This window comes from Calonectris borealis, chromosome 16 (genome assembly GCF_964195595.1).
Source record: "Calonectris borealis chromosome 16, bCalBor7.hap1.2, whole genome shotgun sequence".
NCBI classification, from domain to species: Eukaryota; Metazoa; Chordata; class Aves; order Procellariiformes; family Procellariidae; genus Calonectris; species Calonectris borealis.
In genome coordinates, this window is record NC_134327.1 from 13495515 (window position 1) to 13512664 (window position 17150).

Genomic DNA, 17150 nt, shown 5'->3' on the forward strand with positions numbered 1-17150 from the left:
CTCCAAAGACAAAATGGATACCCCTCTGCCCTTTGTGTGTGTCTATTTATGCAGACCTATGTGTGTATATAGGTATCTACACATGCTTGCTAAGGCTGTGATAGCACAAGCTGTCTGTGTTTGCTGCACGTTCTGTTTCTTAGAGCAACATTTAGACTGAATTCCCTGAAGAAAAGACTATCTTGCTGAGTGTTTCCAACACGCCTCACCCTCCTGGGCTTTCATTTCCTGACTGGCTTTTAATGTAATATAAAGAACAGAAATAATATCTTCCATTAAAACTTTATTAGGTAGCTCTTCCACTTAAGAGAGCTGTTTCACTTACTCCCAGCCAAATGAATTCCAGTCATTGAAAGCTAAACATGAACATTCAGGAGGGGGAAGCAGAAAGCCACCTGCAGTCTTGAAAAGATGAGGAAAAACAAGAGTGGTGGGTTCAGTGACCTGTCTGAGAAGATGCTCAGTGGAGTCCTGGGCCTATCGTGACAGGACATGAGTACAACAGCCAGCATGGGAAACGCGTCATTTCTTGGCAAGGGGAGTCTGCAAATGAATGTCCCCCACTTCTACATCCTGCTGATTTCTACTGGAGTCTGTTATAATTATTGGGAGCATCAGGCATCTGCTCGCTTCCATGGATGTTGCTGAGGCTGCTGGTGGGCTGACTGATGTGTGGTTACCACCAGAGAGCAGCCTGAGTGGCAGCAGCTGACCTTCTTAGGAGCATCTGTATTGCTCCTCACCTTCCCTCTGGCTTTTGCTGTGACCTTTGGATACAGATCGATCTCGGATTAGTGTTTGTTAACAATAAATACCCTAAAATTAGGATAGAAGTAGACAAGTTCTGAAAAGGTTAGACAAGCTCGGGGCAAGTTAGTGCAAGACGCTGCTCGCCATGCTGGCAGTTGGTCTGTGTGGTCTATTTTCCAAAAGTATTTTCCAGTCCTATTACCTACGATTCCAGTGCAAAACCAGCTGGACAGCCCCAGGATGGCGAGCTGCGGTGTGGCACCTGTGCCTTCTCAGCTGGGCTGCGCAAAGCCTTGATATAGTCCAGGGGATGGACTATAACTTATTTTTCTGGGCACTCTATGGTGTGTTGATGGAACTAGTGTTTTGCCAAGCAAAGATGGGTAAATGCACCCAGCTGTACTGGACTGGCTTCAGTTCATAAGTGACAGGCAAGGTTTTTTATTTTCCCTTGAACAGTATATTGTCCTCCCCACTCCATTTGCAAACTTCTGGCTACACAAATATATCAAAGTACACTTATACATTATATATATGATATGGAAGCTGTAGGCCATGTAACAAAATAAATTCGTATCTAGACATCCTACCCAGCCATGTAGGAAAGGCCATAGAGAAAATCACTGATCATCAACTATGAACTGGTTAAATAAAAACTTTGATCCATATCATCCAAGGTATTTTGTGCATCTTTGCAACACTTTCAAGTGTTCAGTAACAAAAAAAGCTCTGAGGGGAAAATGAACTGTGTCATGGGTGATATAAAGCTGCATCAGTACCTGTAAAGTGCCCTAGCAATACAAGAGAATTGAAGTAATGAACAGAAATGCTCAGTTAAAGCTTTTTCCGTATTTTATTTTAATCATTAGGGTAGAGCTGAAATTAGCTTTAATTGATATTAAGGGTTGGAAAAATGAATCCTCTGGAGAATGAGTCTCTTTAACCTTTAATGATGCAGTAAATAAAATATCCTGTCAACATTTGTGCAATAGTAAGTGTTTTCAAAATTCCGTATCTGTATGGTGAGCGATTCGATATGCCTAATTCTCTCCATTGCAGCAGATAAAGGTGATGTCAGTGCATAAATGCAGCTACAGGTTTTCCACATTTCCAAGCTATCTGTCATACCCTGGCAATTCCCCACTTTGGTTTGTTACTTCTAATAGGGAGGTGGAGAGAGGAGGGAGGGACTGTGAGAACTAAACAAATTCTGCACGCTGGCTTTTTCATTTGTGCACCTTCTGATGCCCGAGTATCGATAGAGAAACTGTGCCTCAGCAGAGGGTAAGGTAAAAGGAGCAACGCTGCCTATTCTTCCTTTTGGGTGAAATATGCCTGAAAATGTTTCATTTTTCACTTTAAAGGCAAGGCGGAATTGCAAAAGACTTCAATACTTTAGGGACACTTAGTTTGGTAATAGTCAGACCATTCTTCTATCTGTCAGGGCTCAGTCTGGTATTGAAACACCTAATAACTGACTTGGTGAAGCACATGAAATATTTCTGTGCTGCAAGCAGGAAACCTGTTTTTCATAAAATCCATTTGATCACTGCAATCAACTGGAAGTATTACATCATTTGGGCAAGTTACTGTAACGTCGATGGTTACTCTGCTATAGTTAACTGAGAAACAGAAAACAAATCTCCCCACTTATAACCATCTTTGTCTTTCATCAGGACTGATACAATAACAGTTCTCGTATCAGGGGGTATATATCTCCTTTGGAAAGTTCCCAGCAAGCCTTTCTGTATTAAGGGGAATATATTTCTGCATACTTATAGAAGTCTTCCTGAGTGGTGCTGGTGTGTTACCAGGGTATGGGTCTGTTACGCTTGTACAGTGATTCGACAATAACTTCTCTGATGAGACACGGTTGTAAAATCTTTGAGAAAAGCATATTTTTTTTAAATACTGATGTAACATTGATTTTCTTCATTCTTTTTTCCTTCTTACTGAGGGTTTGGAAGGATTTAGTGGAGGAAGTGAAACAGAAGTGTCCCCAAAATTAACTTCTACCTTATACTGTGTTTGGAAGCTCTTTCCTGTGACAAAGACCCAGCTCTCTTGGGACAATACGATGTCCCAGGCCTGCCAAGGATGTGTTGAAACAGTTAAAGGAATCAGCAAGGTCTAGATAAAGTAAATATGTTTTATCAGAGAAAACAGTTGAAAGTCCAGTTAAGCAGTGATATGTCTGGTTTAAAGAGGAAACAGCCAAACCAGTGAAAACAAATCTGATGAATGCACAGCTACTAGGACCAGCAGATTCCTGGCCAAGTCACATCCATTTCTGAGGGAGGGCCCACAAAGCAGTGGAAAGTGCTGGGAATGATGGAGGCAGCCCTTATAAGCAAAGTAATTTTATGGAGTTAAGACACAGAGGATCCAATTTTCTTCTAGAAGACTCATTACCATGATTTTGTTACACACTATTTATGGGCTGTTATGATAGTCCTGGCAGGTCATAATTGGCTGAAGCCAGAGAATTAGTCACATTCTTCACATTTGGAAGAATGATCTGTACAGTTACGTTAATGACTTCATTCCCAGAGGTGCCACGTGCTGGGCAGGGACTGCCTGTCTTGGGGTAGGGCTGGATTAACCCTTTCTGGTTCTGAGCACCATGCAACGGTGGTTGATTTTGTTCATGAGATACCAAAATGACTTTTCTTTACTTCAAAGCAGCTGTTTGGCATGTAAGTGACTTGCTGCTTTCATGATGGCTTCCCCTTTCTTCCCCTTTCCTTGAATCTGGCGTTGGTTTTGCCGAGCACTATTTTTCTACACGGAAAATGCATTTTTTAACTAGTCTGTCCATGCAGAGGCATTGCACTCTCCCCATCAGAGCTGTTCAGCATTACGGCAGTAAGACAGGCCCGGCTCTTCCACTGGTGGTTTTTAACCCCTGGTAAAAGATGACAACAGTTTAAACCGAGGAAGGGCCCCACTGGCAGCGCTCCTAACGATGCCTTGCTGTGTACATAGCAAAACCCAAACAATTTCTCACAGATGATGAATCAGAAGGGAGCACTATAATTGTTTTATCTGCCTTTTGGGACGGCACAAGCTGCTTACTCTTGAATTAGAGCCTGGCGGATGTTGCTGTATTTTCCTGAAAAATGGACAGCTTTGATTTGGGGATTTCCAGTGATCAGGAATGCACTGCATTGTTGGCTGGCCGCTCCCAAACCCCTTCATTGCTCTTGTTGTTAAAGAATGGACATGAATCCTCAAATAAATTTGTACTATGTTGGATTGTAGCATTTGGGTCATGTTGCAGTTTCGTCTGCTAGACTAAAGAGAAAAGCATGTGGCCACGGGAGAAAATTATAGACCATGATTTGGAAAATATTGCCTTGGAGTGAAGGATGCCGGGAGAAAGTTAAGGGGTGACTTGATCTGGTTTGCAGCTCTTCTAAAAACCTTTCCCATTTTACTAGCATCCTTCTTGGTTTGTAGGTGTCAGGACCAGCACAATATACTGGGGTTAACTGGCGTGTGAGGTTTCAGATCCAGGAGAACCTCCCACCTGCTTTTTGATATTCCCTGTTTCTATGGTCAGGGATGGCATAAGTCCTTTGGCCACGCTAAGGCAGGACCAGCCCACAGGGTCCAAGCTGTAGCTGCTCTGGAGCAGTTCAAGAGCAAAGCAGCTCGCAGCAGGCTAACATCGCACCATGGGCAATGTGTAAACCCCGTCCATGGCTCTGGGAGGCAAGGCTCGGCTATGAGCTGTGTCCAGGTAATTTCTCCAGGAGCAGTGGCCCTCCTGCAGTGCTGTCACCACCTCCTGCGAGCTGCTCTCTGCAATCTGTCCTCTGTCGCTCCAGCACGGAAAAGGGTTGGCCAGTGCTGAACTGAAGGCAACCTCTTAATCAAACTAAGAGGTGGCAGTTGCAGTGTTTGTAAAATACTGTACAAATGGAAGGGTTTGATCGCATTAAATGAAGGATCAGATTCATTAAATTAAGTGGAAAGCAATGTACATGGATAATTTCAAGGGTTGAGGCTGAATACGGTTTTTAAATAGGAAGTGATCAGCCGCTATACACAACACAGAGCAGCTCTCAAACATTTTTAATGACAGTATTTGTACACACTTTAGTTTAATTAACACATGGCACAAGAGAGGTTTGGTAACTAGGATGTAGTCTCACACCAGTCGTCTCAATTATAACACATGAAATTTCAAGCATCAATACACCAAGAAGAACGTCACCCGTCCCTGCCCAGCAAGGTCTGGCGATTTGAATTTCCATCACACCTTGTTTCTCTTGGATGCGATAGTAATTCCTTCTCTCCAGATGGAGAAGTCCCCTTAGAAGTAAGTGGATGATCAGCTTCTCATTTGGATTTATTTCTTGTTTTCTGCAATCAAAATTAAGGGGACCGTGTATTGTCACTGCCCAGTGATCCACATTACATTTCTGACAGCTATGTTTATTAGTAAATATGTAGTAATTGCTTCCAGAATTAACTGGCGCTGCTCTTCTGTGTCTGTACGTGTAGGAGAGATTTCCTGCGATGTGTGATGCCTTTGTTAGCACAGCACTCATTAGGCGCTGGAGAATTGTTGCAGACGCGGCTGGGTTTTATGCCTCTGCAGGTGCGGTGTTGGTCCGGGGGACGAACTTCAGAATAATTTGTTTCTCTGGTCTTAAGATAGACCGTGGACTCAGCTTGAGAGGGATCTGCAACAATAAGAGGAAAAACACACCTGGAGATAGACAAATTAAATAAGTAGAGATTAAATGAAAGAAACTTGGCCACGGTTTGGACATAACTTGATCTGTAGTGCCCGAAGTGCACCTCCCCTGAAAGTGCAAAGCATCTGGTGTTAGCACCCACGGTGAGAATCCAGGCACCTGGCTCTTCGCGTGCGAGTTTCAAAACGTAATGGGCTCCTCACCTGAGTTTCTTTGCAGGTCTGGAAGGTGAAATGTTGTAACAGGATGGTGATGGCAACTTTCAGAATCAGGAGAGCAAACCGCATCGCAATGCAGTTCCTGGGACCAGCTCCAAAGGGCAGGTACGTATATGGGTCTATAGCCTCTTTGTTTTCCTTACTGAACCTGGATAATGACATGGTTGGGGAAAAAAAATGAAGGCAGCAAAAACCCAAAAAGCTACATATCTGTACTACTTATCCAGAGATCTCTTGCTGGTGCCCTACAGAGACTTGTTCGGTTTTTTGCTAAGGTACCTCAGCATACCCCAGCAATCGAGTGCTGCATCGGAGCCCTCATCCAGGATGGGGTGGGATCCCACTTCAGCATTTAGTTTAATTCTGTCCATCCAGAGTAGAAGAAAATAGGAGCAATATGAAAATCTACACACGCTCCCAAAATGACTGATATTTCGTATCTGTTATATTTAGTGAGAGAGAAACCAGGGGTTGTCTGTTAGGAGCAGCCTATGGCTTCAGTCTTGCTGGGAATGAGAAGTTGGTACCAATTATAAAAATAACCAACTAGGGAAAAGTTATCACTTCCTTGAAAACAAAGAGGAAAGGCAACTCCAGAAGGATCAACCCTGGTATATTGTGTAGCAAAGCCTGTGTGATGGCAAGAGGTTCAGCAATGAAGATTATGCAGAAAGATGGCTAGCAATTACAAAAAACTCACATCTACCCACTCTGTCAGCAAGCCTAAAAGCTGTGTACAAGATGTTGGAGATATCAGTGTTATTCTCCCAACGAGATTACGTTGTTTGAAACCCTGCTTTAAGTGCAAAGCTCATTTTCTTCTTAAAATGACATTCCCATGAGCCTGCAATTTCTCATCGGTATTGTTTGTAACAAGATAGGAAGAACACCATTAGGAAGCTAATCAGAGATTAATACTTAATTACTATGTGAGGAAAAAGCAGCATGATATTTCTTCCCTTTCACTGTGCTTTTTGTACCTTTCTGGTCTGAACTCTTCTGGGTTTGGCCAGTACTCAGGGTTGTGGTGCAGGATATAGGATGGGATCATAACAACGCTTCCTTTGGGAATGGTCACTCCATTTATTTCTATGTCTTTCTTGCAGGCTCTCTCAAGCCGTCCTCCAAGGGGGAAGAGACGAAGAGTTTCATTCACTACCATGTCAAGATATTCCAATTGCATCATTGCTTCATATGTGAGAGGAGCCTATAGGACGACAGGAGAAAAGTGACCAGGTATGTTGGCATGAGGACAGGATTGTCCCAAAACGACTGCTGAGACCAGAGCATCCCCAACCCCTCCTGCCCCAACTTATGACTCAGACTCACTGAAGGACAAAATGCAAGGTAGAAATTGTATAATTGGTTTTATTTTCCATCCCTGAGTGATGGAAATGCCTGGAAATCCACATCCGCTTGTGTATGGGTGTGGAGTATGGCAAAAAGGTTGGTGTGATGGGGTGGCCCGTAAGGTTTCAGCTGCCAAAATAAAATCGCTACAGGGCTGAGTTGTCTCAGTGTGTGTGTGTCTTTAGAGCTGTTGGAAGATCCAGGAGGAGGGTGTTTAGGAGCTAAAGATTTCTCATTGTCTTGACTGCACAAGGAGGACAGCAGGGTCAGAGGGACTTCACCATCACTCAAGGTCCCCTTACCTTGTTGGGTAAAATGGTGTTGATTTCCTCCAGCAGTTTTTGCTGCACGTCGGGATGCGTGGCCAGTTCATATGCCAGGAAACAAAGCGTGTTGCTGGTGGACTCATAGCCAGCAAAAATAAATATGAATGCTTGCGACAGGATCTCTGAGTCGGTCAGGGCTGTGAGGAGAGAGGATGTGGGGAGATGAGCAAAACTGGTGTTGGCTGGTGGTCTCAGCAAGGAACAAGTAGCAATGGGTGGGGTTGAGGCAGGTTTGTTGTGGTTGTTTTCTGATAACACATTTATAGCTACTCTGCCATCTGTCTGGAAAAAGTCATTTGATAGAGGAGCCAGATGATCTCCCAGGTATAAATGATTGACACAGCAGTCCTAATCCCTGGCAAAGGACCTGAGGGATTCCCCTTAGCCCCAGTGCTGGCAACAAGGGACAGAGACTTCTGCCTGGAGCTGGTCAGTGGTGATGGTGGTGACCCTTTTAGCCTTTGTCTGGGAAACAGCTCCCCATATTCTCCTCGCTCCCACAGCCTCTGTTCCCGTGATGAATATTGAATATTTGGATGTTGTTACCTTTATTTGAGTGATTTGCTTCATTGCTCCCGTGACTGGTTGAGTTCTGGGATTCAATCATCAGCTGCAGAAAATCTACTCTGCCCTGAGAAGAAAAGCAGGAGAATTTCTTTGGTGACAGGTCCCTCGGGGGGGCTCAGATGAGTAGATTTCATAGCCTAAGCACAATTCATAAACTGGAAGTGTCCCCAAAATGCACATGACTTCCTTGTTGTGAAACACACCACCTGCATTTCATTTTGGAAACCTATCTGTCCTTTTCATGAAGCCATTGGGTGGGAGAGCAGTGTTGGAGTGAATTTCAGGAAAGGGATTCAAACTCTAAAAGGAAGAATTTTGCCAGGAAGCAGCTTCCATTTTTGAAAAGTGAGAGGGGAAGGTGCAACCCTGAAAGGTGATATTGCTGCTCTTGTGCTGCTTACTCTGCTCTCTCTTATCCTCAGCCTAATCTTCTTCAGGGAGTCTCTTACTTTGTTGACTTATTACAAGTTTTGCAAACCCAAGCTTAGTGCAATTCTGCTGAGCCTTTATCTGGATTTAGCTTCAGATCATGGATGTACAAAGTCCACTTGCTTCTCTGCCAGGACTGGTGAGGTGAGGCTTTTCTGGCAGTATTAAAATCAAGTGTTTACACTTAAGTAGATTCAGGGTTTTGTTGAGTCATTGTACTTTGGCTTCACCTTTGATATCATCACCCTAATTATGTTTCACTTAAGTGTCTTTTCTGCCACAATTGCTAGCAAATTCATGCTTGCTTACCTTGTGAGTGTCCTTTTCACGATCCTGCTTAATTTTGGAGATGGATTTCTTGAAGAACTCTAGAGTCTCATTGTGGCCGAAGCTTTCATTCATCTTGACAAGAAGAGGAACAATGAATGGACATACATCTGAAAAACAAATGGAGAATAAAATCGCACACTGTAAACAAACTCCACCTCATATAAGATAGCTATGGATGCTACTGAGGAAGTAATGACGTTAGTGAGAAATTATTTCCTCTCTTGATTTCTTTACCTGGGCAAAGCCTGGGCTTTGCCTTTTTCCCTCTCTCTTTCTTGGGATAGTTTGTCTTGATGTAACCCTCTCCCAAGTTCCTGTCAACTGGGCACAACTGAGCTGGGTGTAATCTTTGCTTTGAGATGACCAAAGCATATGCCACCTTCTTTTTCTAGGGACAGGTTACTTCTGTGCATTGTACAGCACTATGACAGGAATGTGGCTCAGAAGAGAAATACTGCAAATTCTGAATTCTTTTTTCAGGCTGAGCTATTCACTGCCACGCTATGCTCATGCAAACATTTTCAAGTCCCCTTCAGAGCTTTTCTTTGATTATAGAAACTGGATCTTGAGCTTGTGTATAGATTCCTAAAATCTACAGCACCAGAACGTCCTCTATGCACAGATCACAACTTTCCCTGTGTTTTAGCAAGGTACCTAATCTTGATTTTAAGGTTGCAAGTGATTTAAGGTCCATCTCCACCACCATCACTGTAAGCTATTGCACTGCTGGGAAATTGCATCTAATTACAGTCCCCACTCAGCCCTCTCTTCCAGGCAATGCATTTCAGATAGCACTATGCTCCTCAGGCCTCACAGCTGAACTTGGTTTTCAACCCCCGAGCCATTTTCCAGCACTTGGATATTGGCTGGGATGCTCATGTTTCTTGCATTGTTGGTGCAAAAGGTAGAGGAAGTTTTTACCCATCTCCTTCCCAGAGTTTTAACATGAAGCCAACAATGAGGAAACGATGAGACAAGAGCCATTAGGACTTCCATCCTAGCTAGTGAAGTTATCTAAGCAATAGTTGATTGGCTAATGTATAGGATGCACGAGTCTCTGACACACTTGCTGAAGTCACGCTTCAGTAGTACTCTGACACCAGAATGAAGTTTTCAGCAAAAAAGTCATTTACATGTCAAGAAGAAGATCGGGTGGAACAAGTCAATCTTCAACGCCTTCTCCATCTCTCTGACAAAGGGGTCTTCGGGGTTGTTCATGGAGTCGATGTTCACACCAAACGAAGTGCTGGTGACGACATCCATACTGTAGCTTCCAAAGATGCTGAGGAAAGACGGAAAAGATAGACTGTGGTTAAATATTTGGACCGAGTGGATATGTTTTTTCCTAATGCCTATGTGATATTCAAATTATCGTAAGACCTCCTGCCCTGGTTTTGAAAAGGAAATTCGATATATGGTAACTGAAAAGCACTTATAGCGAAAGGGATAGATTTTTAGAGAGCTTTGGTTTCAAGCCTGCATGGGTTTTGAAATCGGACAGCTTTTCTGAGGATTTTAAAACAGCATGTAGCTACGTGAAGGGGTTAGTGCAAGGACAGCACGTGGCTCTCGAGCATGTTAGCTTCTTGGGGAGGGGTGGTAACAGACCTTGCTTCGAACATGCCATGAAAATGGGCTTGTTCAACCCAGCACAGCCCTATAATATTACAAACTGTCCAAGCCCTCTCCTTATGGGGTTTTTGGTAGGGCAGAGCTTTGCTGGTGTGTGACTGCTGGTGTGCAGCTGCCCCTTCTGCATCTGTGCTTTGAAATTGGGGGTGAAATACAGAGGTTTTGTTCCAGAGCCCATGTGGAGGGCACAGATGAGGACGACACACCCGGGGCCACACTATAGCCTCCCTTCCCACTCCCCTCAGCAATGGGGCAAGTGATGGACGAGCATCCCACAGTGCTGTGTGTGGGGCAGAGAGGCCAGCAACTCCAGTGTCCTGCGGTATAAGAAGATGGTGCATAGAGGTCCTGAGTATATGCAGGGAAAAATGGGTTTTCCTGGTGGATTTGGGGTTATCTTGGATCTGTGGACTCACAAAGCTGTGCTGGAGCATTTTTCTCCCTGTTTAATTCCCTTTAGAAGACTTCTCTCTGGGTCTCTGCCTCTAGGAAGTTTCACTAACATCCCAGCTTAAATTTTCCCTTTCAAATTTCCAGCCAGGCTTTCAGCTAGCCCTGTTCCTCATTTCGGAGGTCTGGTTTACCCAGCAAGTGATCTGTGTTGCCAGTAATGAATGAACCGCAGCACTTGCTAACAAGGTTTGCTGCTTAGCCTGCTGTTCTAGCAGCTACTTACTCCTTTAGAGATAGAGCGTTGTCCTTTTCCACTCGCTTTTGAACATTTTTCACCAAAACTTCCCCATAGTGCTTCATTATAGGGAACATCTTTAACACAAACCAGAGATGATCACTTAAGTATAGTACATTTTACTCCTTTAAGACAGGCTTATGAAGACTACAGGGAGTTTCATGAATATTTACAAATAAGATCTTTCTGTTAAGGTTTTATTTTAAGACTTTTTTGTTTTAAATTAGGCATAAATTAAACAGGCCAGCTTAGTTGCCAGGCTCTGACTAAAGAAATCGGACCCCTGTGACAATCTCAGCCTGAAAACACTGTCTACTGACTTTCTGATTTAGTTTGTACCTGGTCCTCTGTGTTTTACCTCCTTTAGTTTCCCACTGGTGAAGGTTGGAGAGAGCACAGTACGAATCCTTTTCCAATGTTCGTCTTCGGCTAGCGAGACAGCGTTTTTCAGCTCCCCTACTATATCTAAACGCTAGAGAGGAAAAGGCAAGGGGTTAACCCCAGAAAAGAGAGGGGCTTCCTTGCAAGGATGGGGATGTAGCATGCAAGTCTCTGCCCAGGCTATTCAGGGGCATTACTACTGGCAGCAGGCGAAGGCCTTGCGAACAGCCTCTCTCAAGACACGCATACCTAAATAATCCCCTTTCCTGCAGTAAACCAGCTGTGAGATGCCATTTCCATACCCAGAACAAGTAACCCAACAAGCCCAACGCCCCTATGCGTGTACCCACACCTAGCCGTGCCACCCAGAGCCTGCCTCCCAGCTGTGGCACACGTGCTAGCTGGACCCTTACAGGTTCCTGCGTGCTCTCACAGACTCAAATTCATCCATATGTATACATAGGTGTGAGAGCAGAATTTGTCTGATATGCAGGCAAACGGCTTCCTCTGCCAGCCTGGGTATGCAGTCCCCAGACTATAAGGCAGGGGAACAGTGACATATAGTGGCCATTTACAGTAATCCCTATAGTGCAGTCGCTCATCCCCTATGGGAACCCTGCTACATGCTTGTCTCCTCCTGTACTTCGATTTTTGGACTCTGTGGTACATCACAATGCTTCTGCTTTTACCCTCCGGTTGGTAAAGGTGGAGTAACACTCTTTAACCAGCACACATTTAATGATCTGGGGGTCCATGACAGCCACCACAGGCTGCCTGCCATCGTAAATCCTGGCGGGGGGAGAAGAGAAGACAAATAAACAACCCCAGGTAGTTGAAGTGCAAGGCTTGACTGATGCCTATGAAACGAAATATGTTAAACAAATGCTCCTCCATCACCAGCCTTGCTGTTCTATAGATGCCGAAGTACAGAAACGTAGAAAGTAGAGATGGAAAAGGACTCCCAGGCCTTTTCCCATCTGGTTTTGTAAACGATAAAGGGGGCTAAACACCTTCCAAATTCACTGGGAAATGAGCAGGGCTCAGTCCCTCAAAGGACCAGATACGAAATGAAGCAAGTGTCTTCACTTTCTCCCCTGACTCTCTGTGTTTTTCCAGGCACTTAAACACATTACAGTATTAGAAGGAAACTTGTTCGACCCCTTTCAGGCTCTTGAATTGGGTGTCTGGAGACTTGGGCTGACAGCACTGAAAGATCCTTAGAGATGAAACTCAATCCTTGTTTTTGTCTTTTTAAGCTGCCAGTTCCGAATGCTTTCCTTGAACAGATGTAGATTAAGCAGATTTATGCATTCTCCCCATTTATGTAACGATATCTTTTCCAGACTCCATTTTTTAAAGTTGCTATAGGGACCAATGGATGCATTATAGAGGATATGCAAGTTTGTAGCCCAATTTATAACAGCAGCGATAAAAGCCATAGGAGGTGTCCAGAGCAGAGCGGCGATAGCTGCACTAGCTCCCTCCGCAGCAGGTAAGGATCAGCAGCAGGAGGCAGTTGGCAGACTTTGGATCTTCACTCAGTATTGGGAGTCACTCACAATCCTCTGCTGTTGGTAAACCAGAGGAACTCGACCTCCTGGTTCCAGATTGTCCCTTAAGTAAACAGTAGTTGTGCTGCTGATTTTCTTCGGAGCAGGTGAGGGCCTTTTGTTATCAGCTTTAAAACAGCTTTCATAGTATAGGTCAAAGCGATTGCCACATAGCATGACAGCGGCACAGCCCTGCAGTCATCAGGCTTTAATGTAAGCCACCACCAAACCGACCCTGTCATTGCTGTACTTATCGTGCTGGGACCGTCAGGGCTGCAGGTAGAGAAAAGAGAGCTTTCCTAATGAATTTTTTCTCCCCTTTGTATGGATTCTAGTTTTACCTTAAGAAGAGATCAGTACTTCATACTCACCCCCAGACTTTCCCATACTTCTGGAAACATTCATTGTCAAACTTCAAGAAACCCTGTGGAAAGCAATTTTAAAATGATCTGAGAGGATGCAGCGGCGGGGTTGATGTTGGAGATGACAGGTTGGGAGGAATATCTGTAAACTGATGCTCAGAGCTGCCTTCTGAGTTCTCCTCCTCTCCAAAAACATCATGAAGGACAGCATAAATGTACATCATGCTTGTGAATGAGCTGTTTGCCAGGATGCCGGCAAAGGGCAGCTGTAAATCAGCCACCCACGAGTGCTTGTTTGGAGATGCTGTAAAGGCAGGGCCCCATGGTCTGTGTTACTGAGCCCTTATCCCGCGCTGGCCTTTGCACAACCTGTGCGTTAGAGCGGAGCTTGGCATTTGGAGATAACTTATCATCGCCCTGTATCTGTTTAGCTACAGCTGTACGAGCAAAGGCGGATATTTCTGGAGCAAGGAAGGCATCAGTCACTCACTTTGCGATATTCCAGGCACGTCCCAAGGAAAGGCAGAGGTCTTGGCCCGGGAATACCCAACTTCTTGAACAAACCAAATGGCCAGGTCCCATATCTGTAGGACAGAAAAGACAAGAGAGTCCTACATCACCGTGGCATCGGAGCTGCGAGCTCTCCTAAACCTGAAGACTGCAGCAACGTTCCTTTGGCTCTAAGTAGAGGAGGTTGATCCAGGAGCTGGAAAAAAGTGGCCCAAAAGAAAATTGTCCTGTAAAAACTACTTAATAAACATGGTAGGGCTCACTGCTGCCACACAGAGCTTCAGAGAGATCACTTAGATGTAAAAGCAGCTGTCTCCTAAAGGCATAGGTGCTCTGGTGGAAACAGGACCTTAAAGCCTTTAGCAAAAGTCAACCAAAGCAAAGGCAGAAAAGGGAGCTGGAAGAAGGAACATCAAGCCTACATGTTTTTATTGAAGAGAAATCAAAGCAGTGCCAGAAGTGATGTCCCAAACAGGGCTTTTGTCAAGCTGCACTTTAATTTCATTTATTGTTCTCCCTCCCCTTAGCCCGGCGTTGCTCAGTGGTGCGTCAGGAAGTCTTGTCGCGGTGGCTTTCTCTTTAGATTTTATTGACAGCTTTGCAGATTTCTTTCCTCTGAAGCACCCTTTTTGGCAGCTGTAAAGTTATTACTTCTACCTCGGGGCCTTCTGTTTCTCAACAAGGGCCTGGGCTGCAGCCCTTTGAAGCTTGTCTTTGGCTGTGTTGAAAGAGCTCCTCAAAATATTTGTTTTTAGTTAGTAGCTGCAGCTTCCCAAGCGAGCGGTTCATTGCAGAAGGGATGTAAAGCTGCAAAGGTTTGGCAGAGGGATGTTATCAGAGATCCCCTTTGGGCCACGGGGCAGCAGTCGCTCAGCCAGCATCTTGGGGATGCTTTCCTGAAAAGCCAGAGTCTAGGCTGAGACTTAGGGGGGTTTCCCTTGTAATTAGTAATACTTTTCTACATCTGGGGGACCCCAAATGAGATCAGTCCCCCCAGCATGGGCTTTGCCAGAGCACAAAAGCGGACCTTATCTTATGGACTGAACAGAGCAGGCAAAAAGCAGGGAACGGGGTGTTTTCCAGGTGCAGAAAGGTTTCACAGAGCTCAGTTTGTCAACCTTTTCTGTCAAAGGTTAATTCAGTACTAGGTACAAAATGTTTCTGGGCAGCCGGGGCTGCGGGAGGAAACGCCAGGCTGGGCTGGTTACAAAGCCCAGAAACACTATAGGAACATAGGCTAGGCTTAATCCATTTGAAACATGGCCAGGAAAACGCAGTCTAACGCTCTTACAACTAAAACGTGACATGGTTTTCTGCAGGCTGAGAAGGACCATTCAGTGTAAAGCCAAAGAATAACCATTACTTCTTCTTACCATGGATGTGAACCAGAAAAGCCTGATATTCCTTCATGTGTGAACTGGATAGTGTTGCCCCAGAGGGACAAGAAGCATCTGAACAACCTCCCTCTGCTAACGGGCAGTGAAATTTCTGTTTTAGCTCAGATATCAGAGCACAAAGATCTGGGCTTCATCCCTTTTGCCACAACAAAATTGCAAGTGGCTGCAGAAGGTGGGAGTCTGATAACCAGCAATCTTAGATGGCCACAGAGTTACTGAGATATAAGGGTTTGGGTCAATAATGAGGGTGGGTTTTTGTTTGGTGGGGTTTTTTGGGTTTGTTTTTTTTTTTTTTTTGAAGAGTCTGCCCCAAACAGGCTTTTGAGTGATCCGAATCACAGGAAAGGGTTTGAAAAACAGGGCTAAAAGTTTCAGAGCTTACTGAACTGCCATGGTTGGAGCATTGCCAGGGCAGACAAATGGATTGTGCTCGTGTGCACCACATTAATCATTAAGGTTTACGGCTAGCAACATGCTGTCTCTGCCTAAGGGCTTGTCAACCCTACAAAGTTTGTCAGTCCAGCCTTGTTGGCAGGGGCTGCCAGTGGAGACACTGTATGTCCCAGCAGAAGGGGGTTTTCAGCCAGCCCTGCTACGTTGCAGCGCCGAACAGCATCAGTAAAGCAGACAAAAGCATTTTCTCACTAGCCTGGCTCCTCTGAAGCAGCAGGGTACACTTCTGCCTGATGGAGTCTGTCTGGAAAGCCAAGAGCAGAGAGCTGACCTTGCTCTGGGCTTCATTTCTTCCCCCAGCAAGGCTGGGCTGCGGGGACGGGCATGGGATGCTGTCCCTGCAGGCGTGTGGCAAATCTAACTTCTGCAAAGTGTCCCTCCTGGTCCAGGTGCCCGTGCATGGAGCATCTTACCTGAGCACTACAGAAGGAGTCAGGAAGAGCAAGAACTGATCCTACGAATGCTCTTTTTTTGGTGCCTTTCTGCTGCTCTCCACCTTTGCAGGTCGTGCAGTAGGGTCATCTACTGCCTGCTCCCCTCCACAGGGCAACCTCGGTCAGGAGACACAGCCTTCCTTACCCTGTATGTGGAAAATAACCGAACGGATCACGGTCCTCACTGAAGCCAGTACCCTGCTGGTTACGAATGCCTGGCACCATTATTATTTGATTATTGCTTTGATGCTTAGCAGCAAGGTCGTAACAGTGACGGGAACACTCCAAGCCTTGGAGAAAGATTCCACATCTGTATGGTCTTTAGACTCCTCTGCTACTTCCCAGAGCTTCGTTAGAGGCTGGAAATCACACCTACCTATTTGCTGTTCAGCAGACTAGTTGCATGAAAATCTACAATGGCATGAACAGGAAAATGGCATGAGCAAAGAACCAACAAAGAATATTTTACTCACACTACCAGGAGGGCTACGAAAATAAGCAAAAGGGCCCACGTCTCCATAGAGAAGGTGGGAAGAAGATTCATTTTGGTTCTTCTCTGGCTGGCTTTGCGTTATGTCTTGATGTGTTTGTCCCAGGTCTGTGGGGAATAGGAGCGTTTCACAGTGTGCAAACTTTTGCGTCCAATCATATGACTTAGGGGTTGTCCTTCTGTCATGAAGGAGGAGGAGTGGAAGGCAATGGTAGCAAAGTACGCTGATCTGAAAAACATGATTCATGGGATAGATAAATGCCTGGCTGAACTGTCTAAGGTTCAAATTATTTAATACATACGTTGTCAGGCATTTCAGCTAGTTTCTCTGTTGTAATAGTAAGTAATAACTGACTTCTTATTGAGTAATGCTCCTGGGCTCCTACACCAAAATAAATAAAACCAAGTTACAATGAAAAGGTAAATCCCAAAGCAGGTGTCAGAGTTGGTTTACAAAACGGAAAGAGAAGTGAAAAGGTTGTTTGTATATCGTATGACACGACCTTTTCTGGCAGCTGAATTAACTTTGGCAAAATTTAAGATTTTGTTTAAAATATTTTTCTTTCTGTGTTGTGAA

The 17150-nt window shown here is 44.8% G+C and overlaps 1 protein-coding gene across 2 annotated transcripts; it reads right to left on the reverse strand.

Annotated features, from left to right (window-relative positions):
• Window positions 1-4810: 4810 nt before the first annotated feature.
• LOC142089185 (cytochrome P450 3A21-like) lies at window positions 4811-16704 on the reverse strand. Of its 2 annotated transcripts, none has more exons than XM_075165334.1 (13): window positions 16557-16701; window positions 13780-13873; window positions 13299-13351; window positions 12067-12166; window positions 11355-11468; window positions 10985-11073; window positions 9810-9958; window positions 8656-8783; window positions 7897-7981; window positions 7327-7487; window positions 6655-6881; window positions 5660-5822; window positions 4811-5441 (listed from the first exon to the last, which is right to left on the reverse strand). In XM_075165334.1, the coding sequence occupies exons 1-13, from the start codon at window positions 16625-16627 to the stop codon at window positions 5343-5345; spliced, it is 1533 nt and encodes a 510-aa protein (XP_075021435.1). In that variant the 5' UTR covers window positions 16628-16701; the 3' UTR covers window positions 4811-5342. The 2 variants fall into 2 exon arrangements, with proteins under 2 accessions (XP_075021435.1, XP_075021437.1); XM_075165336.1 differs by having other exon boundaries at window positions 5389-5467; window positions 16557-16704.
• Window positions 16705-17150: the final 446 nt, after the last annotated feature.

Bases quoted from the DNA above. Each gene is read 5' to 3' on its own strand.
- LOC142089185 (XM_075165334.1), bottom strand. From the start codon at position 16,627: ATGAATCTTCTTCCCACCTTCTCTATGGAGACGTGGGCCCTTTTGCTT. The intron at 12,167-13,298 runs GTGAGTATGAAG...TCCCCCCGCCAG, and splicing joins AAGTATGGGAAAGTCTGGGG to GATTTACGATGGCAGGCAGC. The intron at 8,784-9,809 runs GTAAATGACTTT...TTTGTTTTTCAG, and splicing joins CCCGATCTTCTTCTTGACAT to ATGTATGTCCATTCATTGTT.